At 40.6% G+C, this 27,975-nt stretch overlaps 4 protein-coding genes across 4 annotated transcripts; 3 read left to right on the top strand and 1 right to left on the bottom strand.

Moving 5' to 3' along the window:
* Nucleotides 1–36: 36 nt before the first annotated feature.
* Capr (Caprin) lies at nt 37–6,714 on the top strand. The gene is made up of 6 exons (XM_043410581.1): nt 37–192; nt 1,714–1,932; nt 2,262–2,609; nt 2,864–3,658; nt 3,923–4,214; nt 4,909–6,714. The coding sequence occupies exons 1-6, from the start codon at nt 91–93 to the stop codon at nt 5,157–5,159; spliced, it is 2,007 nt and encodes a 668-aa protein (XP_043266516.1). The 5' UTR covers nt 37–90; the 3' UTR covers nt 5,160–6,714.
* A 323-nt stretch (nt 6,715–7,037) lies between these two features.
* LOC122405645 (WD repeat-containing protein 18) lies at nt 7,038–9,048 on the top strand. Its single transcript, XM_043410582.1, has 2 exons — nt 7,038–7,290; nt 7,538–9,048. Exon 2 carries the CDS (start codon nt 7,627–7,629, stop codon nt 8,905–8,907), a length of 1,281 nt encoding a protein of 426 aa, XP_043266517.1. The 5' UTR covers nt 7,038–7,290; nt 7,538–7,626; the 3' UTR covers nt 8,908–9,048.
* Nucleotides 9,049–16,734: 7,686 nt separating this feature from the next.
* LOC122412086 (CAPA peptides-like) lies at nt 16,735–19,077 on the top strand. Its single transcript, XM_043421377.1, has 4 exons — nt 16,735–16,886; nt 17,385–17,642; nt 17,778–17,945; nt 18,377–19,077. Exons 1-4 carry the CDS (start codon nt 16,829–16,831, stop codon nt 18,475–18,477), a joined length of 585 nt encoding a protein of 194 aa, XP_043277312.1. The 5' UTR covers nt 16,735–16,828; the 3' UTR covers nt 18,478–19,077.
* Nucleotides 19,078–19,089: 12 nt separating this feature from the next.
* On the bottom strand, nt 19,090–24,852 carry LOC122412080 (leucine-rich repeat-containing protein 24-like). The gene has a single exon (XM_043421363.1). The coding sequence runs from the start codon at nt 23,035–23,037 to the stop codon at nt 21,037–21,039; it is 2,001 nt and encodes a 666-aa protein (XP_043277298.1). The 5' UTR covers nt 23,038–24,852; the 3' UTR covers nt 19,090–21,036.
* Nucleotides 24,853–27,975: the final 3,123 nt, after the last annotated feature.

Below are 27,975 nucleotides of genomic sequence, written 5' to 3'. Positions count from 1 at the left end.
TGCTCATCAAGCAAATTTTTTTTATGCAGCCACCCTCCTGCCTCGTCACCCGTAGCCCATATTCCAGTTCGCGTTTGTTGCCCGTGAAGGATGCCTTCTGCCAACCCTAAACAGGCCACGGAGGCCGAAGATCCGATACGCCAAGCGATCAAGGTGATCGAGCACAAAATAAGAAATTTGGAAAAGCGGAAGGTGAGAAATGTCTCATAAAGTTCTAACTGGAAAATCTAATACGTTATCGTACATTCGATTGTTTTATTCCTGCAACTGTCAATCGCCGCATCGACCGTGGTCGGCCATGTTTTTTTTCCCAATCGTCGGTGTGCGCCATGTGCTCTTGAACTAAACGAGCAAACTTTATTGGCATCTCTAATCTTTGTGCTACTATACGCGACAATTGTTCTTCTGCACGAACAATTGAGCGTTAATAATCGAAGTTATCGTTCTTTCTTAATCTGAACTCGTTCCGCTTGTTTTTCATTCTCGTGTAATTTTTTTCAATTTTTTTTTATCATTATTTTTGGAGAATAGTAGTGGAACGCGTCCAACAACGAAGCGCGAATTTGTGTCATGGCGGTCCGCGCTCATGAGATTTTTTTCCGATTACATTTTTTTTATTGAAACTTTTTTTCTATTGCCGGCATCAATCGTACTGCAAAAATGGTGATTCATTTTAGCCGGCTTCCACGCTCTGGCAGCTTTTTGTTCTTTCGACGAAATGTTTCATCGATGCGGATAGCTGATGTTATTCAATAGCTGAAATTTCGTCAGATTACACCGGATTCCCGGAGTATTGGTTACGCCGTGTGTAATTTCTTTTTTTTTTTATTCAAATACAAAGATCCGGTCCTTCCTCGCCTCCTTACAGCAACCGCACTGGCTTCATGGCTTCGTGTGGTCCATGTATAATCGCGTGCCGGCAATACATTGTTACGAGCGCCTGTTTTTCATCGCTTCGAAAAACTATTATAACATGAAAATTTTCTCAATCGATTTGCTGACTGTTCTCAAATGAACTTCAATGATATTGTCATAAAAAAATATGAGCAATGTTCAGGAACAAAAGGAAATATTTTTTGCCTCAGCCATGAACGGAAGTGATAATTTGACATGAAGATAAGCACATCTTTTTCCGATAAAAATGATTTCATATAGCTACTGAATAATGATTGAACTTCTTTCTGTCAACGTAGTACAATTTATGAGACATAAAACAGTTTCAATATTGCAATTCGATGTTTTCAAATTTATGCTTGAAAATGATGTTTCCTTAGGATTTTTTAAGTAACTACCATTTTATTTTGTTATATTTTTGTATAAATATGTGAGAAGAAAAATCATCGGTCATTCAAGAGTAAGGTTAACATTTTACATGGCAATTGTAATTGCGAATTGAGCAAGCAGGTCCACCAGTAAATTAACATCGATTTGAAAATACAATAAGTATTTTTGCTATCCAATTGCATATTTATAGGTTTGCAAGTGTTGAAAAACATCACAGTTTTCTTTGCTTTTTATTAGTGTTGTTCTAATTAATTGATCGAATTTGAATCAATGCGATAGAAAAGGTAACGAATGTACAAGCAAACGATAGAGAATTCCAATGATTTGATTATGCTTCTACTCACCGGTTGCATACATAAATAGATCATAGTTACTACTATTGTATATTATTTACGGTTTATGTATAATACTGTTTTCTGCTTGGTACAGACCAAACTAGAGACGTACAAGGGAATACAAGATAGCGGCAAGGAATTGAATCAGGATCAGAAAACGGCAGTTGCCAAATACGACGAAGTATTGCAGACCTTGGATATAACTAGAGAGCTCTTTAAGGGTGTTGTCTCCATTGCCAATGACTTTGCCAAACAACAAAAGAAATTGGCGCGGAAGGAGGCGCTTGAGAGAACGCAGCAAGACATCGCTAAGGTAGACCTGCAAATTCTTGCCAAAACTGATCATTCAGAATGCGAAAGATGCAAAGTCTATTGGAACAAGTTTTCTTAGATTTTGAATTCAACAAAATCTTATGATATTGATGTTCATTTATTTCAGTGACAATAAACATATTCGTTATTCGTAAATTCTAGAGTCCCTTCTAAATCTGACTTTACAAAAAATATGCAATTTTTGTGATAATATTGTCAAGAGGTTTAGTAATCTGGAGAGTACTTGATTGAAAACTTTACCCCGAGTCCTTTCTTACTGGATCTGTACTTGTATGCGTTTCGATTGAAATCAATGGAATTTATTTTCAGGTGCGCGAAGTTTTGCTCGTTCAAGATATTTTGATAAATATGGGTGCGGACACGGCTCGCGATGATTTTCTTAACGGTACGAACGGTGCACCGAAGTTGACAGACGATGATCTCAAGACGCTCGATGATTTGTATAACGAATTAACAGCAAAACGGCAAACGGAAGCTGGGGAACCACCATTCGCCCAGTCGTTACAAAAGTCTGCTGAACATTTTGTTGCTATTATCGATGGCAAACAAAAAGAATTCGTCGGCACCACGTATCTCAAAATCAAGGAGCTCTTCACGACCATCAATTCGTCTGGTTACTTCGATCAGACTCATGAGTCCGAAGCTCCTGTTCAACAGGTTAATGATGAAAATTTCATGCCATAACAAATTCGCTTGAGCCTTAGTTTTTCATGAATTCTTTTAAAATGTGAATAACTTGAAAAATTTATAAAAATTTGAAATTTTTGGTCCCGTAATATGACGTAAAAAGTAGTTGGACCTAGTTAATAAGATAAAGAGAAAATGCATGCCAAATATTGAAGAAGCAGTCATATGTTTAAATTTTCAAGATTCCTTCGCTTCGATTCACGTTTGTATTTCGTTATTGACAGACTGAAGATGTATCCACGGAAGCACGAATTTCAAATGTTCAAGCACCGGAACAGCCGACGGAGGATTACAATGCTGGTGAGGTACACATTCCACCCTCGGAGTCGAACTTGCAGGCACCTAATTTTCCAGTCCAGGTGTCACAGGTAACGGTTGTTACGGGACCGGCTCCTGTCTCAGGCCCGTTACCCGTCGTAGCTCAACCCATTCCACCACATCAAGCTTCGAACCTTGAAAACGCGTATTACGTTAACGCGCCTAGTTACGTGCCTGCGTCACAGCAAACTCAACCGACTCAGCAGGGACCGCCGCCCCCACAACAACAGCTTCAACAACAAGCATCTCAACAACAGCAACAGGCACAGCAGCAAACTCAGCAACAACCCCAACCACCGCGTATCAACGACGTTATTGGAAATCCAGATTTCTTTTTCCTGCAAGAATCCGAGCTCGATTCTCCCGACGTAACGGGCCAGAACGCACCGATAGTATCACACATTCCTCCCGCTGTAAATGCACCGATACCCTCGCAAACTTTTACGAATCAGAGCTTTGCCGCCGCTCCGGTACAGGTCATATATCCTCATCCACCGCCGCCTCAGGATATGCCACACATTCCTGGATTTGCGAATCCAAATCCACCACCTCCAATACCAATGCCTCCCTCTCATCAGCAACCAAATTTGCCATATAGTCCTCAGCATCCGGCTGGTTTTCAACAACCACCAAATTCTCAGCAGTTGCAGCAGACTTACGACCCTACTGCTCATCAGCAAGATCCTCAACACTCGATGGAAGTAAGTTCAGATTTTTATTGTTGAATTTCCAAGTTACTTTGAGTTCCTTCAGTCGATAAGGAATTTCTAAAAATTAGGTCAAACGGTCGAGTATAAACCAAAAGAATAAATTTACTGATTTGCATTCTCGTCAGTTAACATTACTTGAAAATACTTCAGCTAACCCAATTCTCGTATCGAAGGTGTTCAACTTTTCGATATTACAATTCCCTCGAGGCATTGGCACCGATCCGCAATGTATGAATTCTGAAATAAATTTTAAAGGATAAGATCGAGCAAGGGCCAGAGACTACCGGAAATGGTGAACAGGAATCTAACACGAACGTGGAGTGGGCGCAAATGAACGAACAGCCACTGGACGAGTGGGGAAAAACGGATATACAAGAGTCTGGTCAAATGTCACAGCAACCATCGCAGCAATCTCAGCAGGCCTGGGGCGAGCAACGCGGTGGTTACAGAGGTCGTGGTAGCAGACGCGGAAACAGCAATGGTTACAATGGTCGTGGGAGGGGAGGTTATCAGCAGAATGGTCGTGGTGGCGGCGGAGGTGTTCAAGGTAATGGGCTTTTACACATTTTTCCTAATGACAAAATACGTCGACTGAAGTCGTCTTCGGATATTGTTTTTCGTTTAGCAATATCGTTCCAGTTACTTTCGGTAGACAAGATACCAGAGATCAGTATCTTGTTACTTTGAAATTGTAAAATTTTTGTTGTATTCCGCGTACATTTGCAACATTCATATTTGACTACTCTAGTATGGATAGCAAATAATAACGCTAGATTAAAATGGCAGGCTTAATTAACCTGTGTGAGTAAATTTATCTCATACAGGCCAGTCTCCTGTTCTACAAGTATTTATATTCCACAATAAGTTTTTTATGTCATTAATTACAACAGTTTATTGTCAATTGCTTTAAAACCTTGACATTCGAGCTGCAAAACTCGTAATTAACGATTAGTTTAGTAGATTGAAAATTAGTCTTATCCATATTTTTCACTGCTAACAATTCATCGATGATTTTTGTCGAGGTCTGGATGAATTTTTACTCACTGAGAGTAGAGAATGAAATTGATTTACAATGAAGTATATTAAACATCACTATTAAAAATGTCTTTCAATGAAAAAGGATTTTTTAAATAGATTCTTCCAAAAATATATTGCCAATAGTATTATTGGCAATAGTTTATTTTAATTGTGCGTAAGTGATATTTTTTTTCTTGTTTTAAGTAAAAGTTTGGTAATTTCAGGATATTATCGGAACGAAACGAACAACTATCAGAATGGCTACCAGCAACAACGCAATTACAATAATGATGGTAATTCCGGTTACAACGGAGGTTTCACGAAGCAAGGACGTGGAGGTGGTGGTAGCGGGTCTCGAGGTGGTTCGAGGGGTGAACGCACTGGAATGGAACGAGGAGGTCGAGGCGGAGGGCCATCAATGCGCGGTGGCCAATCGCGAAAAACACAACAAATGCGAGACTCAAGAATCCATTAAAAGTGTTCGCTTCGCATACGCGTTTGGAGCAACGTGTACACTAATCTATTCGAACCTATTTTTTATGTATCTTTTTTTCAGTCAGTTGTCTTTTCATCGAGTCGTTGCCGTGTAGACGGGCTTGTAACGTTTTTTCTTTTTTTTTTTTTTTTTTTTAATTTGTAACGCATGATAACGCATCGACTCGTTTGTCATTGCCCCGCGTGGTAACTTGCGCCTATATTTTCATTCAGTGCCGTCTCGGAGAAATTCTGCGCTCGTGAGAGTGATGAAGAGAAAGGGAAACACAAAACAATACCAAAATATGTAGAAGCAGGAGGTTAATCGAATCGGTGTTTCGCTCGCGAGACGTGATGAGACAACGGCAATTTCAACGAACGCAAAAACGTTGCGTCCACAAACTATATTATTAGTCTCTCGAAGTGAGACGAGAAATATGATAAATTTACGTGGAACAAGTTTATTATATGAATATAAAAAGAAAAAGAAGGAAAAAAAGACTAACGAGTATAGAAAAGAAGCAAAACGAAAAGAAGAAAGCGACACACCGTTTGCTGGGTACAAGTGCGATTGGCAGAATTCAGTGAATGGCAATCTGACCCCACCACGCAAGTATTATTGTGTTGCGACAGAAGGCAGTTTTCACAGGGCAACAACAGCTGATCGACAAAGATTAGAAAAATAATTTTATTATAAAAAAAACGAAAAAAAATATGAAAAATCGAAAAAAATAATAAAAAAAAAAAAATATATGAGAACTTGTACACGTCACGCAATTTCAATGAAGTAACACACGGACATTTCACACGCCGGAGAAGCACATCAAACGAAAAAAACTAAACAGTTACGGAAAGCATTTGAGCGTATGACGATGGAAAAAAAAATGAATAAGCAGAGAACGAACGAGTAACAGAGGAGAAGGTCACGCGATCATTCCTTCATCTCGCAGCGCGTTTCAATAGAAATGAAGATGAAAAGAGAAGAAATTCTACTTCGAAAATTTCTGTTCCTATCCCCCTGATTTGTATCACTAGTTTGATTTTTTTTTTTTTTTTTTTTTTTTTTCATTCGATCACCGTTTCGTACGATTTGTTCAACAGCGGTACTCGAATTTCCAAAACGCAATGTACATTATGCCAAAATTATTTTGCTTTTTCATTTTTCTTTTATGCTTTACCATTTTTCATTTGGAAAGAGTATTATAGACGCGAGATGATTCTCAAAATCTCGACAAATGTTTTTGATCACCAATGAAATGATGAACCCCGTGATTTATTTTTTGTTTACTGGAAATCTTACGCTAAAGATTTTAATGGTTCTTTTTAATTTTTGTTTTTTTTTCTTTATAGTTCGTAAGTTGATTCTAGTGTGTATAATCTGTATCGATGACTTTTCTTTCTGCGAGTATAATGACGATTGAACGAGACGATGAGTATTGGATTGTATTTCGTTTGTACATTTCTATTGTTTGATCACCTCTCACCCTACCTCGGGTTACGTTCGGATTACCCCAATTATTACTTATGTATCTTCCAAATAAATATCTGATTAAACATTGGCTGTATCTACAGTACTGCTGTTGCGCCCGGTGAGAAAAAAATGTTTAGTTGATTACTCTGTTCTCATGATAAAAAAAAAATAAATAAAAAAAATAAAAAAAACACGGAAGACGATTCAAATAAAACAATTACCAACAAATAATGGCAAATATTGTTCATTCTCTTTTATAATACTACAAATTTCCAATAATGCCAATAATTGCCTAAATTTTCAAAATACTTAATGGATTTTAGATTATTTGAATTTTTCAATGAGTCGTGTTCCAAAATTCTAAATAGTTTTTGCAGTCACGGAGCGAAACCTGGGGTTAGAATGCAAATTATTGTTTTTACGTTATGAACGCGGTACAGGGTGTCAATCGTTAATTTTGCTTTTATGTAAATCATCGCGATGAATGTGTACACCGAATGTGTACACAAGAGGCGCTTTGGGCGGTCTCCTGGCCATGCTTCACGTGTACTTTACAACTTGTTTTTCATACCATAACCTCAAAAACGACGCGATAGACACCGTTTACCGGCATTTTTCATGTAAAATACACTGGAAAAAAAGTATCACGAGGATCAATTGGGTAATTATTGTACAATGCTGTCATATAGTGAACTACTGTATGTCAATACTTTGTTTCGTAGAAATAAATTAAATAGAATTTTTGATTTATTGCGGGATGAATCAATGGACGTTGAATAACAACATCGACGATATGAAAAATCAAAGAGTTCTGTTCGAAGTCTCCGTTCCGTTTTGTCAAAGTTCCGAAACAAAACGAATTAATACGCTTACAATCTAGAGTGACTACTTTTGTATTCCATTTGCAGTCGTCAAGAGGTTGTGAATACTGCCAAACAGTTTCAAATCAAAGAAAGGATCAAGTGTCTAAGGAGACTCGAATGAAATTTATAAAAAGATGAAAAACTCTAGAGAGGTTGTAGTGACAAGCGATAGTTCTGGTGAATCATGGAGCGCAGCTGTATGGGACCCTTTCACAGGATCTTTACTGTCGACGTACAGAAATGCGGCAGCTTTAGGACACCACACTCTTCAAATAGTTGGAGACACGTTTGTCATAGCTGCGGATGTCACAAAGCCTCGCTTACACGTGTGGCCCCTGAATAGTCAATCTCCGGTGCCTAATCTACGTCTGACGACTACAGGAAAAGTAAGCGCACTTGCGTGTACTCCGGATGGTTCTTACATCGCCGTAGCTAGCGGAGAAAAAATTTTCATCTGGCAGTTAACGAGTGGGAGATTGCTGGGCAAGACAGCTAGACATTATCAGACAGTGACTTGTCTGAAGTTTGGTAAAGACGGTGCAAATTTTGCAAGTGGCGGAGAAGACGGTCTCGTGTTTGTTTGGTCGTTGACAAGAATTGCCAATCAGCACGAACAATCAGCACCGATCCACAGTTTTTCTGACCATTCTCTACCTGTTAAGGACTTGCATTATGGACATTTTACTGCAAATGCCAGATTAATCTCTGTATCATTGGATCGTACAGCTCGAATTTACGACACCAATGCAGGCACGCTGTTGCTCACTCTGATCTTCGATGTTCCGCTGACTTCTGTGTGCACAGATTTGTGCGAAAACGACCTTTATGTTGGATCTTCCAATGGTTTGATCATGCGCTTCAACCTGCGTGATCCACCCCGTGGCATCGAATACCATGTGCCTGCTAGTTCGACTTCAGAGAAATCGGATAATCCTGCCTATCGTGGACACACTGGAGGCATTACTGCGCTCTCCGTATCCAGCGACTGTCGAACCCTTTTATCCGGATCAGCTGATTGTTCTGTCAATTTTTGGGACATTCCCAGTCGACAAGTGATCCGAACATTGAACCACAAAGGGTCTATTACAACTGCGGCTTTTGTACCGGCATACGAAAATTTTCGCGCGTCTACGCTTCGCCCGAAAATTCAGATACATCCACTGCACAGGATCTTCGATGAGAGTGGCGCAGACAGTCTGCTTGAGATTATCAGCTCCCGAGATGACTCCGAACTTTTGAATCTCGATGCTTATTTGGACCGTAATTACGATGCTCAAGCTACCGGAAGCGATGCTTGTCACGCCCTTGCCGAGGCTAGAAACGAAATTGAGACACTTAAAGCTAAAAACTCCGAGCTCTATAAATACGCGGTCAAAGTTTTGATCTCGAAAGAAGCGACGAAAAAGACTGAATGATTACCAAGTCTTTTCATTGTTTTGTTATTTTTTGGTAGAACTTAAGTATTCGTTTTTTTCATCGAATTTTATAGTCCTATTCGAGCTATTCTCGTGCCGAATGATTGAATGAATAAAGTTTACAGTTTTTTCGACACGATATCCAGAGTTGTGTTTTTTTAATGGAAATATCTGCGGGAGTCTTTCTCATCAATTTTTTTCTCGTCCCTCGAAAATCAGTAGCAGAATTTTCTTCGTGATTGTTAAAGTCTTATTTTCATCGATTGTCAGTAAAATCTCTTGATAAAAAGGTTGCGAAATGACAAAGTCAAACTTGAAGTACTTCGACACATTTTGTTCTCGGAACGTGAAACATTTGACGTTGAAACATGTTGCAGGGATTTCAATTAATGAAATTTTCCAGAAGAAGGTTTCCCGAATGAGGCCAGTGAGAACTCGTACAATAGTAATTTAATTTAGTATTTGAACCTATAAGATGATAAAAATCATAAAAATATTCGTTTCCTTCATTGACAAATAAATCATTGAAAATCATTAAAATAATTATTTTTTAATGAAAAAACGAGTGATGTTGATGTTAAGTTCGAACTTTGATTTTAAGTTTTCGACTCCAAACGTTTTTTGTGGATCAAGCGCACTATGTAAATGCTTATGAACAAAAAAAACAATATTCCGGATTATTTTGTGACCAATTTACAGTTACAAAAGTTCTGATACGCTGTTCCAAAAGTATTTTTTCTCAAAGTTTGAATAGAATTATCAAATGATTTAAAGTCGTTCTGTACCGCAATTGATTCGTGTGTCTCGTAATAACGAAACGAACAAATTTGTCTGTTTATTTTGGGTCTACGTAAATGAATAGTTCAAGAATAGATCCAACGACTATTGTACCAACGGCAATGTTCTAAATTCAGGTCTCATTTTCCAAGTAATCAATTTTAAAGTGAAAATTTACAATCTTTACTACGCTCAGGACATGAAAATTTCATACTTCGTGACACTAAATGTTTTTAAAGTTAATTCTTCAAACTCTATGAGACGAGAAATCGAATATGATTTGTTCCAAGAGTCCCGATGATCCTTACAAAACTTTAAGTCGGCTTTTCTCATTTTTCTTTTTTTTAGTCTTCAGTCAGGCAGATGAAAGCTGCCTTTTGCTGCGCAAAGTTTCGTAACTGCTTTTCTAAGGCATTACCGACCACTCGGATACTTCTGCATGAATATTTCAACTTAAGTTCTGTCGGCTTATAAATTAAATCTCATATTAGGATGACAGGTATACACCTCAAAAGACTAGAAAAGTGTAAAGACGAGACTTTTCAGACCACTTTCCCTCGTTTGCATAAATATTTGGCAATTCCTAAATGAAATTTCTTCTAAGCTTGAAAGATGTTAAATTGATCGTTAAAAATGTTTACCTCAAAACGTTATTTTTGTAAACGATAGGCATTTTAGCTCGCAAACTAAACGACGAATTTGGCTTGAACTTGGTGCAGGAATTTTCGACACATTAATCGAATCTTAATTAAGGGATTTTTCGGAAAGTCAAAACATTAGAAGGAGAATTTTTCCTTTCTCAAGAAGAAAGGAAAAATCAAGCACCTACTTAAAATGTTGTCTATTCTTGCCAGGGTGGAGTTTGTAGCCAGAATCGTGGCTCTATTGAGGAATACTTTTCGAATAAAACTGTTTCACAGAAACTACGAATATATAACTCATTACTTCAAATAAAATTTCTGCTTTTCCAAATTTATGACGTTTATGCTTTTCAATTAAAATGGAATAGCTTTCACATTTCAATCAATAAAATATCTGAACTTTGAACTAATTATTTGTCGATCGAATCGATTGAGATTCGACGGAGAAAACACGAAGACATTAAGATATTAAAAGTTTTTTTTTTCCACGGAGTACGATAAAGTTTTTCGTAAAGTTGTGAGTCTCTTCCTAAGGGCATGCATGGCCAAATGAGAGTAGTCAACTGTTTGAAAAATTCTTTGGAAAAGGTTTCAGGAGCGTTTTCCATCGAGATCCAGTCTCTTTAAAGTCTTCATTCTTGGAAAAAGTTTCGGGATACTTTGGTTCTGTGCGCATCAGCTCATTCACCATATAAGATTACACAGTTCCTCATGCGGGTCTGGTTTTCACAGTAGAGTTTGAACAATGTCATGTCTCGCGCAAAGACTCGAATTATTTCTGAGTTTTTTGAAAAATTTAAAATCTCCGATAGTGTGAGGAGCCATTAAAATTTTGAGAAGAATTTTCTTTCACTACTCTTTCGCCACAAGTTTGATTTGCTTCCGTGCACGGTTCGCTTATGCTCGTGGAAACTGCTGCCGTATGCCCGTTTCGACTTTATTCGAAAGTTAGTGTGCAGTAAAAAGTGTTAAAAAACTAAAAAGATCGATAAATTTTGAAAAAATCATTTGTTAATAATTTTTCGAATGTTAGATATAAATTTTCACGGTCATTAATTTCGCTGTGGTTGCGCCTATTATTCTCTCGCGAACGCAGCTGTTCTTGCTTTTGAGCCAAACCTAACGATACTCTTGAATGAATGTCTAAATTCCATTCCATTCAAATTCAAAGCTTCGCTCTCCTTGCATAATCTTATTCTCCTCTAAAGCACAAAACCGACTCATCATGAACGGTTCACGAAGTCTATTGCGTGCTGTAAAACCGTCAATATCGATATAAATTGTATTGCCATAGAATTTACTTCAACTCATTATCCTTCACGTCAAACCATTAAATTCAGGGTGATCCATAAATATGATACAATAAAACAGTAAACAATATGTGAATATATGTGAATAAAACAGTAAACAATACGCTGCAATCATGTAACTGCAATGAGCTGCAGAAATGTGGCATTAAGACTAAGTTGCTGCGTCTCTAAAAATTTGGTTGTTCTTCATTTCCACGTCCTCTTATTCAGGTTTTCACATAATCGAGCAGAGAAACTGTACTGCGGAAATTGATCGAACGGTATTTCGATAATGAGTTCTAAGGTTTATAACGATTGGTGTTTTATTTATTTTACGACTTTATGTGAAGTCCACACTCAAAGTTTGATCAATCGAAACTACTGTTCGGGAGCGGCGATAAATGCACTTGTCTCAACTTTTCTTTTTCCCAACACGCAAGCTATCAGTTATCTCTTGATGGGATCCTCTGTTTTTTTTCCATAGACACATTTCCTTGTTCCCCATTCCTGTTTTTGCAGAGCCTCGTACAATTCTCGAACAAGTTCGCATTTCACTGGTTTTATCTCCAACTTTTCCTTCTGCTGCATCTTCTCATGAGCGACGTTCGCAAATCACCTGCAAACTCGTTTGTCACATCGGCTTCGATTTCCTGCATTACCAAACCCGCGTCAACTTTTCTTCCTCCCTTTCTGTCAGTCCGCGTCGATTTTCTTTGCATCCTCTCAACTTTTTCCTCCCCAGGGAGACCGGAAGCTATCGAGGTAAGTTGACTAACTCGTTGAAACGTCCGAACCAAGGGTTATGAACCGACGCGATTTCACTGCTATTTTTATCGTAAAGTTTCTCAGTGTGGGCCCCAATACCTTGGTCGAACCGATTTCGGTTCGGCAGATGATTTTCGAAAATCTTAAAGTCAGCTTTTTCGTTGCTCTTTCTGTCTCATACTGCCTACGATTGTTCACTGTATGAAGGAACTCGATTGAACTATTGCTTTGTTAAGAAAAAATGAAGAGAAAACTGGTGAAGAGAAATCGTGAAGAATTTTCCTACACGATTATATTATATTTTTACAGGTTTTTGTTAATTTTTTAAACCATTGAACGATGTTTGATGATCATCCGTTTTTTCCATTTTATTTTAGTGATTAAAAAGTAAAGTGAATTGCTTCAATTATATTGTCAATTATAGTAATATATTTTTATACGATTTTGTTGATTTTATAAGCCATTGAACAATGCTTGACAATCATCTGTTCTTTTTTTTTCATTTTAGTGATTAAAAAGTGAAGTGCGAATTGCTTCAATTATGTTAGGAATTATAGTAATTGGCAGGTAAAAATCGTGCTACAGACAACGTGTCTCATGACTCGAGTCACCTTAACCTGCCATATTAGGGCCAATTGACAGAAAAATTGTTTCTTGAAAAGTCGTTTCCATACCAACTTGTTATTTACATAAGAAATCTTGAATAATTATTTGAGAAAGTGTAACAATGCGTCTAATCAGAAAAGGGAATTTTCTTCTTGAAACAGTCTGTAGTTTCTCTCGAGGAAGCTCGAAGAAAAGCTTTTACAAAGCATTCCGACAAGTTTAAAAAGTTAGCCAACTAGCCCCAGACTCCTCTATACCCTTGCCCATTATTCTTCTAATTCTACTCCTATGTCTTCCTTCTCCCAGTACTCCCCATCCCCGTTGTCTCGTTTCTCTTCTCAGACTCCAGGGGTATCTTGACTCCTCCATCTTTGCTCAATTCGCTCGTTACGCTTCCTAATCCTCTTTACACGTGTTACTCGTTTTCATCGCATTTTTTATCCTCGCTGCATTATCATTACTAACTTTTTTCCACGTTCGATCTTCTCCCACTAATTCCATTATTTCTTCATCTTCAGTCACTGTTTCGAAGTATTTTCCTTTGAGATTCCTCTCTGTCAAGCAATTTTCTCTGTCAAGCAATTTTATACTCCGGCTTTCGAGCATATAATTTTCTTCCATACGCAAGTGTGCTTTTGAACTTTCTGTTATTACTCGAGCACAACGCTGATAAAATCTGTCTAGCTAAACGGTTTCATCGCGCGCATATTGACCTAATTATTTCTGTCAACCACAAATGCAATAATTAAACTTGAGATTCTATCGAGCAAGAAAATACACGAATAAATAATGATTTCGCTAAATACAACGTTATTAAATGCGGGATTATTTTGCTAAATACTATCAGGGTTTATCGCAGGTAAACACGTGTTACGACGGAATGAACACATTCAGTCCATTGTAATCGGATTACAAATGCTGGAACTTTATCCGATAATCGAGCATTACAACCAGTTTTCATTTCATCATATTCCCAATATAATTACTTTTCACACATGAAAAAGTACATTCTTCCTAATAAAGTTTCTTTACACCGAGAGTGGTTTGACGCCGACCGATTCATGGATGGCTGATCGCCAGCAAATTTCATAAATCAGTACGAAATGCTCGAAATCTTATGTCGAGCCCAACTCAAACAATTCGTGTGTTCTCTGCCAATCGAATGAGGAAACGATTAAACTGGTACTTTTCGCCGTGGGGGTCGTAGTGATGAATATTGGTCGAGGTTAATATAGGGTAATGCATGGTCATTTACTTAAGAACATTTAAGCCTTTGGCAGATTGGAAATTCGTGTCACACACAACATTGTCACTTCGCCCGATTTTCCGATCTCACTTCACCGTGCTTTTGCACACTGTGGTTATTGCTATCCGCTGGTCGATTCAGCCAACCGATAAATCGTCGGTAAATGTGGCTAGCCATAGATAAAACATGCCGCGAAAATGTGACGGCTTATTTGAGCATTCCCAATGAATTCCAAACATTTGTCGAGCGCGATTGAAATCGATGTGGGATCCTCCTCGCATCCGCAGTTCGAGAATGCTCTACACCGAAGTACATACGAATAGTTGCGAGGCCAAGGAAAATTATTCAGGGAATTAGTAACTCGGAAGAATGCGAAATTTTCTGATTCATGTTGGCCCTTTTTCCCCATTTTTCTCGTCGCGATTTGATGCTCTGGAATGACTGACACTGGAAATTCGGCTTGTGCCAGCTGCCACAAGTACATCGATCAAAGGCATGCTCGAGCGGATTTTCGCGTTCGTTGGCTTTTCTCTTTCACGGATTAATTTAAAATGAGAGGATTCTGTTAACTCGTTAATAGCTGAATAACCGTGATTTGGGTAATGGCATTACTTGGAGCCGTACATACATCGAGTGCGCTACGGATTCGGATTAAGATAAACCTCACATTGGGGTGCGAACAATGCGGAGGGGGAGACGAGCGCGCTAATTATTCGGGGATCATAATTCATGGAAAATGATTTTCACTCATGAATCCGCATCCGTGAATTAGCCGCATGACAAATGGCGAGGCTTCGCGCCCTCCTCGGTCTATGTATTTCTGTGAAACGGCGATGGAACAGTTTCGAGCAATTAACGGGCCCGTGAAAAAGTATCGTTCGCCAATTTTCCTCACGCCTAATTTCATTATTCTTTCCTGCAAAGTATCAGCCTCCCTGGCTAAATTGATAATGTAAATACCGTATCGATGTCACAATCCACGTACGAGCAGTGACATCGAGGCTCTAGAATAAGTTTGCACGTAGGCGACACGACACTGGGACAACGAGCTCGAAAGCCGATAGATAAGGCAAACCCGCTGTGCATCTCGGTGTCTTTTATATTCAAATGAAATGAATCGTTTAGTGAAATGCTAAGCATGCATGCAAACGACATTTTCCATTGTGAGACGAGCTTCTTTCTCCCTGTCTTTACTCCTTATAAATTATTCCTCGCATCGAGCAGCCTCATAAATTCTCTTTAATGTGCTTTCGGTCTCGAGCTTTTAATTACATTGTTTCCCAAGATTGCTATCCTCGCGTTACAGCTTTTTTATCACTTTATTTATTTTCAAATTTGCGTTTATAAGTCTTCGGAGTCAATAGATTTATCAATAGCGTGCAACTGCGCTGCGAGTTTCGAATTTTTTGCAAATTATGTTGCCTGCTTCGGGTCCGTTTCGACAAGAATTCGTCGGTGGAAAATCGTAAAGAAAATCGTAAACGCAGCTTCCTTGGAATATTGTTCGAATGTTCTTCCATCGCTCAGAGTTCCGATGAGCTAATTTTTCTGGCCCGTGATATAAACAGCGCGCAAGAAAAAATGTTTTTCCGTCCACGAAGCGCGAGGCCTCACTCAGGCAGCGGAATGAGACCGTTTGAACATTTTTAGCTCGTTGATCTGCTCCTATTTCGGAAATTTTGTAATCGTCGATGTCGCGACGTTCATTGCGGCAGTGGAAAAAAACTGGGAATTTAAAATCGAGATAAAACGCGAGCTCGTTTTGAGAGAATCTCGCGAGGCTTACGGATCGTCGGGAGGATCGGTCACGATTTTGTAAACCGCCTTCTAATCCAGAAGCATCGATGCCTATCACGACCTGCGGCGTGTAATTGAACACTCGTTCGTTAAACAAACTGGGTGGTGAGTGATTATTGCTATGTCCACGGAATCATCGCGAATCGCACGTGCCTCATTGCAAGTAGCTGAGGCCGTTGACTCGAACTACTTGAGGGATGCCGTCGCTGGAATCTCAATCGAATGACTTACATTCCTATGGGCTTCCATTTTGCCCCGATACGAAGGGCGTTTTTCGTAGCAATTAGTTGCCCGTTACTCTGTTTATTGCTGCCCCTGAATATCGATTCTGGGGCATCGCAATTTTTCGCCTGAGATTTTCCGCTCTTCCGCAAATATTCCAACTTTAAATCCAAATGTTTTTCTACTGCTTTCTGGGAATACATGAATATTCACATGAATTCCACTCACCCAGGGCATATATCGTGTTTAATCTGCCAAAGATGTTCTTAGGCTCGATTAATCGAAGGGGTACGCCATAAAATACACGATTTCACGGTAGGTGGTAAACAAATGGGGAATGAAAGTTGTGAGTGAGAGAAAGAGGGAATGATAACTCAACAGAGGGGTGGGGTACGACGATGCGCCAACTTCCAACAGCCCTCGGAGGTATAAAATCCCTCGCTGAAAAGCTACCGCTATCCAGTATCGTCGCGTTCTCCAGCATTGTAACATACACTTTGAAACATTCTAAAACAGATACGAAACGAGTCAAGTTTTTCTGCCCCGTGTTACTCGAGATTGTGAATATCGTCGTCGACATGAAAGAATCTTTATGCACCATGCTAGTTTTTCTTGTAGTTTCAACTTCACTCAATCGTTAGTAAATAACACGCACATTTCATTGTTTTTCGTCATAATCCACGACCGTTTTAGACCGATAGTGACGCTCACCGTGGTTGGGAGAATCCAAGTATTTTTATTTAGAAGAATACTGCAATGGGCTCAAATAAACACTCGGTGCTCTTAATTCGTTTCAGTTGATAGAAATAAATGATTCGTTTGTCATCGAACATTCTTCAAGGAGAATAAAAATTGAATTTCGAACAAGTTGGTAGTTAAAAATGAGTTCCGTCGACAAACTTTGTGAGCATGTTTGTAGTTGAATTTTTTTAGATTCAAACGTGAGGCGAATGATGAGAAAGGAAAAGTGAAAATCAGCTCGACAATGTTTTCATTGACTTTTGGCATCAGAGCTCTGAATTATGTTTAGACGCGTGCAGCTTCTTATATACGGAAATATATTTTGGAAAACGAGCATGAAAATTGTTCTTGAGATCCGGTTATATTGGCGGATTCGATTTTGTATGACCGCAGACGCGCAGGAATTTAAAATGAACGTGAGACGATCGTCCGGATTGGTGCCTTTCCCAAGGACCGGAAGACACCTCGCGATGGCCAGCTTTGCACGATCGGAGGGTAATTCCGGTTTGGTGAACTTTCCACGAGTCGGTCGATCGAGATCCACCGCTTCGGTTTCCAGTTTCGCTCCCAGCGGCGCTCGAGAATTCGATTCAAAACCTCATCCCGATAGGGATTTCGATCTTGAGAATTTGGATGATTTTGATTACAACAGTAAGTACGGCACAGCAAAGGGATTTAATCGCTTTTCTCCCGGCAGGCAAATTCGTTGTGAAATTAACGAGAAATAAATCAAAGCCCCGTACCAGCTCATGAAATACTTACCACCAGACTTCACTCCACTTGTAGAACATTATCCCAGCGAATGGGAAGAATCTGGAAAATGCTACGAGGAACTGAAAAATGACTTGTGGCTCGGAAATCATCCGAACAGTGACTTAAAAAAAGAACACCGTCATTCGCACCGATGTAATCAACAGACTGACGGACCTTGGGCATTACTTTTTGCCACGCGAGGTATCCACGAATGCTCACCATTTTTTCCGCGCTTCTCCTTCGAAGGAAAATTGCTGATTCGATCAATCCTTTTCACTGTTAGAAGCTTCGATGTCAAAATGCACATTTTTCAATATGCTTGTTACGTTGCGTCGAGAATGTCAATTTTCAAAAACCGAATTCCCCAGATATTTTCAATTGAAGAGAGAAATTTCTGACCTCAGAAATTTTCGTTGAGGAGTTATCTCAACCTCACGATACATTTAGCTCAACTTTCGATAAATTTGATACTCGATATTTGCGGATAAAATGAACCTGTCACAATTAGACATTTTTATTACGGATCCCGAGAATGTACAAAAAAAAAAAAGGAACACAAAATTATCCCATTCGGACGAACCGAAAAAAAATTGAGCAAGTTTGTCGCGTGACGTTCGAATTTTTGTTTCCAGAAATGACGAATTTGAACCAGCAACCGGTACACAATTTTATACCTCGACTTGTACGGGAGGTGGAAAACGAAGCTGCCACTACGGGTAACATAATATCGTAAATGTAAGCATAAAAATGATGTTACGAACACGGTGACGTCGTCAACTGTATGCATATAAATATATAAGTTTATGTATTTGTATGCATGTACGAAGATAGCGTTTGACCGTTAGCGTTTGACATCATTGGATACAGAAGAAATTTGTGAGAATTGGCTTTCGAAAATTGGTTATCTCGGTAAACGAAAAAAAACGTGTGAACCTTGTGTATTCATCGACCTGTTGTTTGTGCCGATAGAATCGAAAACTTTATATATCGACCGAGCCTCGTTTATTTCACCCCTGTCATCATAAAAGGGGTGGTTGTTGCCCCCCCCCCCCTTTTCTCCCGTCCAATGGAACACTTGTCACGTATAATCACCGCGACTACTCGCCTCGTATGGAGCGTCGTAATTAAAACGAGTGGAGCACGGATTTTGGAGATTCGAGTATACGCGCAAGCTCGAAAAACGAGTCTATCTTTGAGGACAGACGGCATTGATACCCTCTAAAAAGTGATGTCCCTATTAACAGTGATAACTGCGAACCCGAAAATGTATGGATGGCGAAAGAATCAGGCGGGAAAGGAAAATAGTATAAATGGGAAAAGTGGTATACTGATAAACGAGGTGATATAAAATTCAATGGTTTTATTAATTGACAAAGCGTTCATAATAAATACCGATTTATGATTTTTGTTTTGTTTTGTTCGTTATTTCTCTCGTATCTACGTACTCGCGTGTGTGATGTAGCCTCACTACGCGTTATTGGATGTTCGATATCATTTTTTTTGTTATTTCTTTTTCATATATAATATAACAAATATTTACACAGGTAAGGATTTTAACAAACTAGTGATACAAGGGTTTCTCTTCTTCTTCATCTTCTCATCCTCCTGCTCCTCCATCCTTCTTTTCAGTTATTTTATCTTTTAACTCCTTCGCATGAGCGAGAACGGAAGCGGAAAATTAAGTTGTTCCCGTTCTCCTGCGCGCAAGAGTTTTTCTCTCTCTCTCGGTTTTTCTCGCCTCGAGGGCAAAGTTTAATCGTTAAAGTACGAAGAATTTTCACGTGAAAATATTTACATTGGCTCCCGACGATCATGCTCTTTTAGCGACTAAGGTAAAAGTTTCGTAAAATGGGATTTTTGGTATAAGGGGGGAGGGAAAGTGATTCTCTTTCACTCTTACGCTCTCGGTCTCTTACGTTCACACGCACGCTCTTATTTAACACTCAAGCAAAAAGTTGGAGTCAAACAACCAGGCGATTCACACGCAGACAAAAAAGGGACCGGCAATTTTTATCTTTCTCTCCATTTCTGTGTATATATATATATATATCATTTTGCGATGAAACTTATGTATTTAATGCTTTTGATTTTCTCAGTGGTTTTTGGTTTTTTTTTGCTTCGTATATTTATCAAGTTTTAAATCATTTTTTGAAGGTAGCCCCGCGGCTTCAGTTGAACGAGTTTCATAGTTAAAAAAAAAGTTTCTCCCTTCCTCTTCGTAACTCTTTATCGACGAACAAGCAGTAATTATATCTTTGTTCGCGTAGCAGAGAATCTGTTTGAAATACGCGCAACGATTGACAGTAGCGGATTGCTCTTTGATACTCAACTTAATCTGACGAGTTATCGAAGCTGCTTCTCTACATTCATTCTCCTGTTTCTCCCATCGTTCGCCCACCTTTGCTGAGATCTTATTTTTGATTATTCATACAAACCGTTGACAGATACTCCTTGAATTCGCCAGTGTAAAAAATTCAGATATACAGTGTATTATTGTTACGAAGTGTGAAGGGGTACGACTACTTCTCTAATCTTACATTTCACCGAGTTCATAATTATTCGACGAACACAGTTTTCTACGGAAAATAAGCGAACTGGAACGTGAGAAAATGCTCGTGAAATTTTCATCTCCTTTTATTCTAAAAGCAGGCACCGTACGAAAATGTTTTAAATGATGTTCGCCAAAGAGCCATGATTTCTGAAATTTTGGGCTATGCTTCATACGCAATAATGTCGACTACGAAGAATGGAGGTGATTAAACATCGTATTTAGTATTTGATGAGAATGTGCGCAGCTTTTAAGAAAAAAAGTATTTCATCTTTTCGACTTTTTTTTGATGATCGAACATCGAATATCCTCGGAGAATCCGAAAGATAATTTACCGGCGAAAAGAACGTGGAGCGCGTATTCTGAAATATTGTATTGACCAACGTAGTCGTACCTCCTCCGAGTCTACGCTAAAATCGAACATCTGATTGACAAATCCGATAAAAAATTTAGGCCTGCGAAAGAGCAGAGTATCCGTCAACCGAGGCGTCGAGAGACGAGCGCTTTAAAAAAGTAGTAACCTCTGCTAAACAATCCACGATGTGTAATGATATTGAACGGCGAAACGAGGGTGTAAATTTGATAAATTTGTTGGGCGAATGAGTATGTTTTGGTATTGAGAAATGGGCATAGTAAAAATGTTTCAAGCGAGCGACGGGGATTGCGCCGCGTTTATAAATAAGTTTGGTAAAACGCACTCGAAATACGGCTGAGTAGCAGCGATGACCGATGTGACTTGGGTGTTCACAGAGAAACGAATTCGATCGGAGGTTTGATGATTCTCGGTGGCGGGGGCGGAGACAAGCGCAGGTCATCGGTCAACGAGAAGGTCGAGCTTCCGGTAGCTGTCACTCGAGGTCCCATATTGTCATAGGGTGAGGAAAGATCCGCGGATCTCAACGATCTGCGCGGTAGCGTAGCGTAGCTCGATACCATCGAGGAGGAGGGGGGGTGCGGATCGACGTTAAATTTGTCGGCAATGGTACCGGAGTGTACCGGAATATCTAGGAGATCCGGATAGCAGCGTTCACCATCCTGCGGCAACGATACGGAGATAAAGATATTGCCAAATATACCGGCTGGGAGTACGCCAGTGGTGAATTCCGGCGGCGGGGGTGGAAACACATTCGTGCAAGGAATAGCGCGCAAAGCACTCGGTACGTTGCACTCCGGCCTCAAACGTTCGACGGTGACGGTGGCCGCGGCGATAGGATCGCAGATAGAGCCGCGTTCGGTCAACTCGAGATCACCGGGGCTGCAAGTTTCGGCGAAGCTGCCTCGAGCGCTGCTGCGATCATTGCCGTTGGCACTGCCGCCGGTGGTGGTAGTTACGGAGAGATCGAGCAGTTTTTTTTCCTGGTCACCGAAGCTACCGCTGCTCTGTAACTTGACTTTTTCCCGCGTTCTCTTGCGTCTCGTTGTACCGCACATGCACAACACGAGTATAACGGCCGATAAGGAAGCGCAGAGGGCCGCGGCACCACCGCCGGCTAAGCTCAGCCACAAGTACCAATTGTCCGTTTGTGAGAGAGTCGGCGCGCTGAAGACTCGGGGAACAACGATATTGACGACGTCACTACTCGTACCGGCTACGTTTTTAGCGAAGCAAGCGTATTCACCGGCGTCGCTTTCGCTCGCGTTGTAAATCGTCAAGTTGTACCACTTCTCGTTGATTTTATTGGGGACTGATTCATCGTCCTCGAACTGATTGATTATCGAGGTGGAAAATGTCTGCTCGACCCTGCTAGCGTTGAGGCTCGCACCGTTCAATTGCCACGAAACTTCTGGCTCCGGATCCCCCGTCGTTGAACACGCCAAGCTCAGATTCCCGCTCACCTCTTCCTGCATCGTGTTCGCCAGGACGAAAACTTTTGGTTCACACGCGAATTCCGTCGGCTTGACGCTCTCCCAATGCCGCCCTCGGAGCCGCGACGGTCCTTGGCATATTTGCGAAGTACCGTAAATCTTTTTCGGTACACCGTTATTGTCGACGAGCCAGCTGCGGAAATCTCGGAGTCTGCAGTCGCAGATCCAGTTGTTACTCTCGAGGGTGAGCGTGCTGAGGCGAATCAGACACGTTATAACTCTGCTGTCCAAGTATTCGAGCTGATTCCCATCGAGTTTCAAGGACTCGAGGCCTCCCAAATGGGCAAAGGCTTGCGGATGAATCTCCTTTAGAGAACATCTCTGGAGTTCGAGCGTTCGGAGATGCTGCAGCACCGGGAATTGGTGGGATCTCAGCGTTACCAATGGATTGCCACTCAGTACGAGGATCCTCAGTCTCTCGTTGCCGTGAAAAGTGTCCGGTTCGAGAGACTTCAAGTGATTATCCGAGAGATCAACCTCGATTAGTATACCCATACCGCGAAAGCTGTCACCGTGGATCTTGTGAATGCCAGCGTTCCGAAGAAAAACACGTTGAAGATTAACCAGCCCGACTCGTTTGAATATCTCCGATTGCAGGCTGGGTATACGGTTCCCGGAGAGGTCCAGTACTTGCATGTCAGGATCCAAAGTAGCTGGTAAATTCTCGAGGCCGGCGTCGGGGCAGAGTGCTGACTTTTTACCGGACGTCCACTTGCAACGGCAGACCGCTGGGCAGTCGGTCCAGTCGGGGAATGCGGCGGCTCTCGATTGCAGAGCGCAGCTACCGACCAGCAAGAGAAGAGCTGGCACGATACTCCCACGTAGAGAGTGAGCCTTTATTTCTAACATAACAACCGTGTTACAAATCTTCGTGAACATCGGTGCTATCTCCCAGCAGAGATCGGCATAATTATTCAACTCCTCGGACGTTTATTTATCGCGCCGGGCCTGCTCCGGATGAGATTCCCGAGATTCTGCGGCATCCGCGGGGCCGATTGGCTGATCCTCTTCCTTCATGAATTCGTATCAAGGTCGAGTCCTTGTCCTTTGGCTGCGGAGCATCGAGGCACAAAAGAAAGGAAGATCAAATGAAAGAGAAGAAAGAGAGTGATGTGCGTTATCGAGAGAGTATATATAATACCGAAAGGATGTAGCAGAATGTGGCAGGATCGGGGCCAGTGGGAGGGGCCAACGGGGAGTGAAGCACGCGCCCTCGATTCTTAAATATTTTCTTCGTTCGCGCAAGCAGCCAGCGAGAGTGAAAAGAGGAAGTATGAAAGGGCGGGTGGATGAGGTGGAACTCGGAAGATACGCGAGGCGTTGGGAAAACTTCTAGTCTGCCCGGATCGTACGTGCCTCGGTGAGAGCGACAGAGACGGAAGGCCAAAGCGAAGGAGAAAAAGAGCGAGAGAGAGAGAGAGAGCTAAAGAGACACTTCTGTACGATGACAAATTGCAAGTTTACGAGGAGACGATCAACCACGTGCTCATCCACAGGGTTATATCTCCCTTTCTCTCTTTCTCTCTTTCTCTTTCATACGACCGACAAATCACCACGCGACACGAAGGATGATCGTGTGGAGAAGTGGCGTTGCGAGTGCTGTCCAATTACTTCCAACGCCATTAATTACTGCGCGCCCGATGTACGAGCCTCTGGATGCTGGTTTTGGGCTCGTTGTCAGGGAAGGATGCGAGCCTGGAGGATGAGACGATAACAGGAAACATATGTGATGCGGTCGTAGAACATGCTAGAGATATTAGTCGACCATATAGTTTGGATAGTTCGATAGTTTGGAGCAGCATTCGTTTTCACAGCAGTATGGGACTCTCCGCTCGCGCTCTTCAATTTCAATAACTTTAAATATCTCTGCATGCACACCTGGACGACGCATCCACACGTGTCTGTCTATGGATACGCGGTCATGGTCCGCGTGTATATACGGGGACGGAAAAGGGAGATGTTTTTCAGTGTTTTTTTCACCCTCCAGTGTCAGTATTTATACGAATGGAATATGGAAATAGAATTAGGGAGCAGTTTTGTTGGGATCCGTGCTTGGGGGGCTTTTACGGAGATACAAATGGGACGTCATTGCTCGTAACTTGTGCCACATAATTCGCGGTAAATAATGTGCTGAGAGAAAAAAGTCATTGCAACAACGAAATTTGGCATTGCGGGGTGCCAATGAAATATGTGATCGCATCGCAAGGTTAAAAATGATTGAATGACGAAAATTGCCGTTTTAGATAGTCTTACAGATTCATTCTCTCCGAAAACATTGCCAGTTGAATGAAGAAAACAAAAAAAACAATTTTCTCAGTGTAGATCCAAGATAATCAAAGCCGAAGCATTCGACTCTCGAGGAGCCGAGAGTGGGAGGAAAGTGGCAAAAGTAAGAGCACGATGTAGCGATACTTTTTCATTTCGACGAGCCTCGAATTATGACGAATAAAATAAAATGATAGTTCAATTAATGGAGACGAACGATTGTATTAATAAACAATTGTTAAGGCGATACGCTACTTTATCGCTTCACGGGATTCCAACGTTCACGGCCATCAGGCCATTTACTATCGCACGACGCGTTACCGATCAAGTCCACGGTTATTCCCCACCGCATCGCTTATCCGCGTCCCGCTTCCGCATTCCAACCATCAACGACTTTCTTATCGCGCTCACAAATACGCCGACTTCCGTCAGACCACGTTTTCTCGTTATCACTCGCGCCACCCATCACGCTCCCGATATATATATATGGCAACGTCATCTTCCCCGGTCAATTTTCGCACGCTTTTGATTTATCGCTAAATAAGAAGCGAGAAACGCACGAGCGGCGAGGCGTCATCACTCTGAGGAAAAAATAAAAATTCTCGGTCTGTTGAATCAACGAACTGTGACGAATCATGTGAAATCTGTTGATTCAACGAAACCTTTGTCACTACAACGGTTTTATTCGGACGATGCTTGTTCGGACCAGCAGATAAAGTGATTGAAATAACTTCATTTTTGGTGAGTCCACGAGCTTGACTTTGTTGACGTAACAAATAGCGAATCCCAATTTCTCTTTTCAACCGGAAGTTCAAACTTTATTTTAAACAACGAGATTTACACCGCAGTAAAGTTCCATATTCTTCTTAAAAAACTCGTCAGTTGAAAAAGACTCGATTTCTTGATTTCATCATCAAATTCATTACTTTTTATTCGGAAATTGAATCCCTCGTTTACGACCCTTAATCCGCACCTTTCAATCAGAGCTACGGTAAACTCTTCGTTAAAATAATACCCCGACGAGGTTGCAAAATAAAAAGATAAAAAGTTATTCCGATAGCACATTCAATTTGCACGAAAAATACACTGAAAAAAAACTGTTATTGGAAGAAGCATACGCCGCATTGAGCGGTGCAAATGAAATATATGATTATCAGAAAGTTATGAGTTGTGAAACAGACACGCTGGCTTCAGGTCAAACCGCTCATTAGCATGTTGAATGAGAACACGGCAGCTCGATGGATAAAGCTTTTCCAATAATATCAATTTTTATTGAACCCACAATTTTATTTTCCCAGTCTATTATCTTTCATTTTCCATGGTTCGCGTGCATGGGATTGTGGAACGGCATAAAATCACTTTCGCAAGGGTTAATGATTTGTACTGAGCGATTTTAAAAACACATTGAACAGGTCGGAGACATTCGTGGTTGCTCTCATTATAAAATATCGTTGAAAATAATTGAACCGAAAACTAAATTTGCGAGTATATTTTATAAAGTATTTGAAAAAATGCTAATAAAAAAATGGTCGTTCGTTTTAAAACGTCACGCGTGAACAGTTGCCAGGTGAATCACATTTGAACGACCTTTTTTCAGTCACAAAGAAATGGGTCAGTTGAACTTTGTTCCAGCATGTATTACAGTTTTTAACGAGCAGTAAAAAGACGCGTTAACATCGAAAGAAAAAAATATTCAGACGAGAAGCCCCTTGATTTATAGCTTCTGGGTAATAATTGTCAGTTTTATTAGTAAAATTAAAAAGTATATTAGAATTTATGTAACCTGACAACGTAAACCCGCATGAACGTTTGTAATACTCGCCTCATTTTATCCTTTTCTTCACGCGTACGAGTTTGTTCCGAGTCTCTCAGGATCTCGGATTTCCGGTTTCTTTTTGACCGTTGTCTGGTCTCTCGGCAAGCTTCGAAAAGCTGGTGAAAATTCCCTCATTTTATACACCTTGTTAAAGTAACGTTCCACCACGAGTACCAAGTTGCACCTTGTCGCTAGGATCGTTCGTAATATTAGTAGCTCGGGTTTTCGGTCCGCCTCACCCTTTCATCTCTCTGATTCTCGTGGATTTTCCGTTCTTTGCTCCGCAGAATATGTACATCTCTCGAGGGGTCTCGCAGACCTTACAACATTGTGTCGAATCTTCACAATACTCCGGGCGCGCGCTACCACTGTAATGAAAAGTGATAAAAATGAAGTGAATAAAGGCGGTTTCTCGTTCCACTGGATCTGTATGAGCAAATGGAAGAATAAGAAAATTCGTATATGAAAAGCAAATTCTCGAATGGGAATTAATGACAATGCTGGGTAATCGCCTTTAGAATCGAAATCCATAGAGGTTATTCGACACTGTAAAAACTCACAAATATTAACTCGTGTGTACAATTTTACAAGTCTGTACGAGGTTCTCTGTGTGAATCGAGCGACTCAAACGCAATTTATTCTTGATATCGAGAGAAAATTAAAGAGCAGAATTTTTGAGAAAGAGAAAATTGAGAAACGTCTAATTTTTAGAACCCTCGAAAAGGCGAGCTTCGCCATTGACGAAACGTGAGTACGAATCTAATTATTTTCTTCATTCCCTTAAAATGAAACGCGAATAGAATGGTACGAGGATTTAACAAGCAGAGTTTGTGTTAAACATCGTGTATATGGAATAAACTTTAATTAGATTACGATTACGAAAACAGGATCGAATTTTCGGCACTCCAATGCGAATTTCAGCGTGAACTTTCTCTTTGTCATGAGTCGACTAGGCCATTCGTCGAAAGTTGGGCGAATGATCAGTGCGAGTGAACGTTTCGGAGGTGATCGATTTCCTCATTCGGATTCAGAACGTGAGTTTCCTTGAAATCTGTCAAAGCAGACGACATTTCTTCAAATGGTAATTTCTACTCCCGAAAATTCTCGTTCCCACTCTGATGGTCGATCGAAATGTTTGAGTGGAAAGTTTTGGTAATAGGATTATTGCACAGGAATAGAGAAATAAATGCACTGTGTAAAGGCTTCGTTGGAAAACTTTGCAAATAGAAAAACAGACTCTTCGAAACGTATGGCTTCACCAACACAATAGAAACAACTAATCTACCCCCCTCCCAAAACTTTCAATGTCGCAGTTTCGGTCCATTTAACTTGTAAAAAGTTGGAACAACCGTTGAACAATGGGCGATGTTTTTTTATCACGAAAAGACCCGTACGAAGGGAGACAAAAAAGCGAGGGGAAAAATCGAAATGAAAATAACAGGTGGCGCGACGTTGAATGCTCAATGAAATTACTCCATTTCAAATAGGATTATACAACGAAGAGAGGATACGTGCAGGATGAAATAAGAAGGGCGAGGAGCAACCATTGAAATACGCGTTATCTCGCTCTGCAGTTTATGGCTCGGAAACGAGGATGCGATGTAACCAAAGCTCGTAGGTAGTTGAACGGTTGAAGAACGATACACACGAAGAGGACGCGAGAGGCATAAAAGACAGTTATCCCTGTATCCGTATGGGTCATTCCACGCCAGTTGCGATTTCTTTTTTCCAGTTCT

This window comes from Venturia canescens, chromosome 1 (genome assembly GCF_019457755.1).
Source record: "Venturia canescens isolate UGA chromosome 1, ASM1945775v1, whole genome shotgun sequence".
NCBI lineage: Eukaryota > Metazoa > Arthropoda > Insecta > Hymenoptera > Ichneumonidae > Venturia > Venturia canescens.
This window is presented reverse-complemented; position numbering and strand designations above follow the sequence as displayed.

Excerpts from the sequence above, each read along its gene's own strand:
- LOC122412086 (XM_043421377.1), top strand. The coding sequence starts at position 16,829 with ATGAAAGAATCTTTATGCACCATGCTAGTTTTTCTTGTAGTTTCAACT. Across the intron at positions 16,887-17,384 it reads AGTTTCAACTTCACTCAATC|ACGCGCAGGAATTTAAAATG; the intron begins GTTAGTAAATAA and ends GTATGACCGCAG. Across the intron at positions 17,643-17,777 it reads GGATGATTTTGATTACAACA|AACATTATCCCAGCGAATGG; the intron begins GTAAGTACGGCA and ends CTCCACTTGTAG.
- LOC122412080 (XM_043421363.1), bottom strand. The coding sequence starts at position 23,037 with ATGTTCACGAAGATTTGTAACACGGTTGTTATGTTAGAAATAAAGGCT.
- LOC122405645 (XM_043410582.1), top strand. The coding sequence starts at position 7,627 with ATGAAAAACTCTAGAGAGGTTGTAGTGACAAGCGATAGTTCTGGTGAA.
- Capr (XM_043410581.1), top strand. The coding sequence starts at position 91 with ATGCCTTCTGCCAACCCTAAACAGGCCACGGAGGCCGAAGATCCGATA. Across the intron at positions 2,610-2,863 it reads CCGAAGCTCCTGTTCAACAG|ACTGAAGATGTATCCACGGA; the intron begins GTTAATGATGAA and ends CGTTATTGACAG. Across the intron at positions 4,215-4,908 it reads TGGCGGCGGAGGTGTTCAAG|GATATTATCGGAACGAAACG; the intron begins GTAATGGGCTTT and ends TGGTAATTTCAG.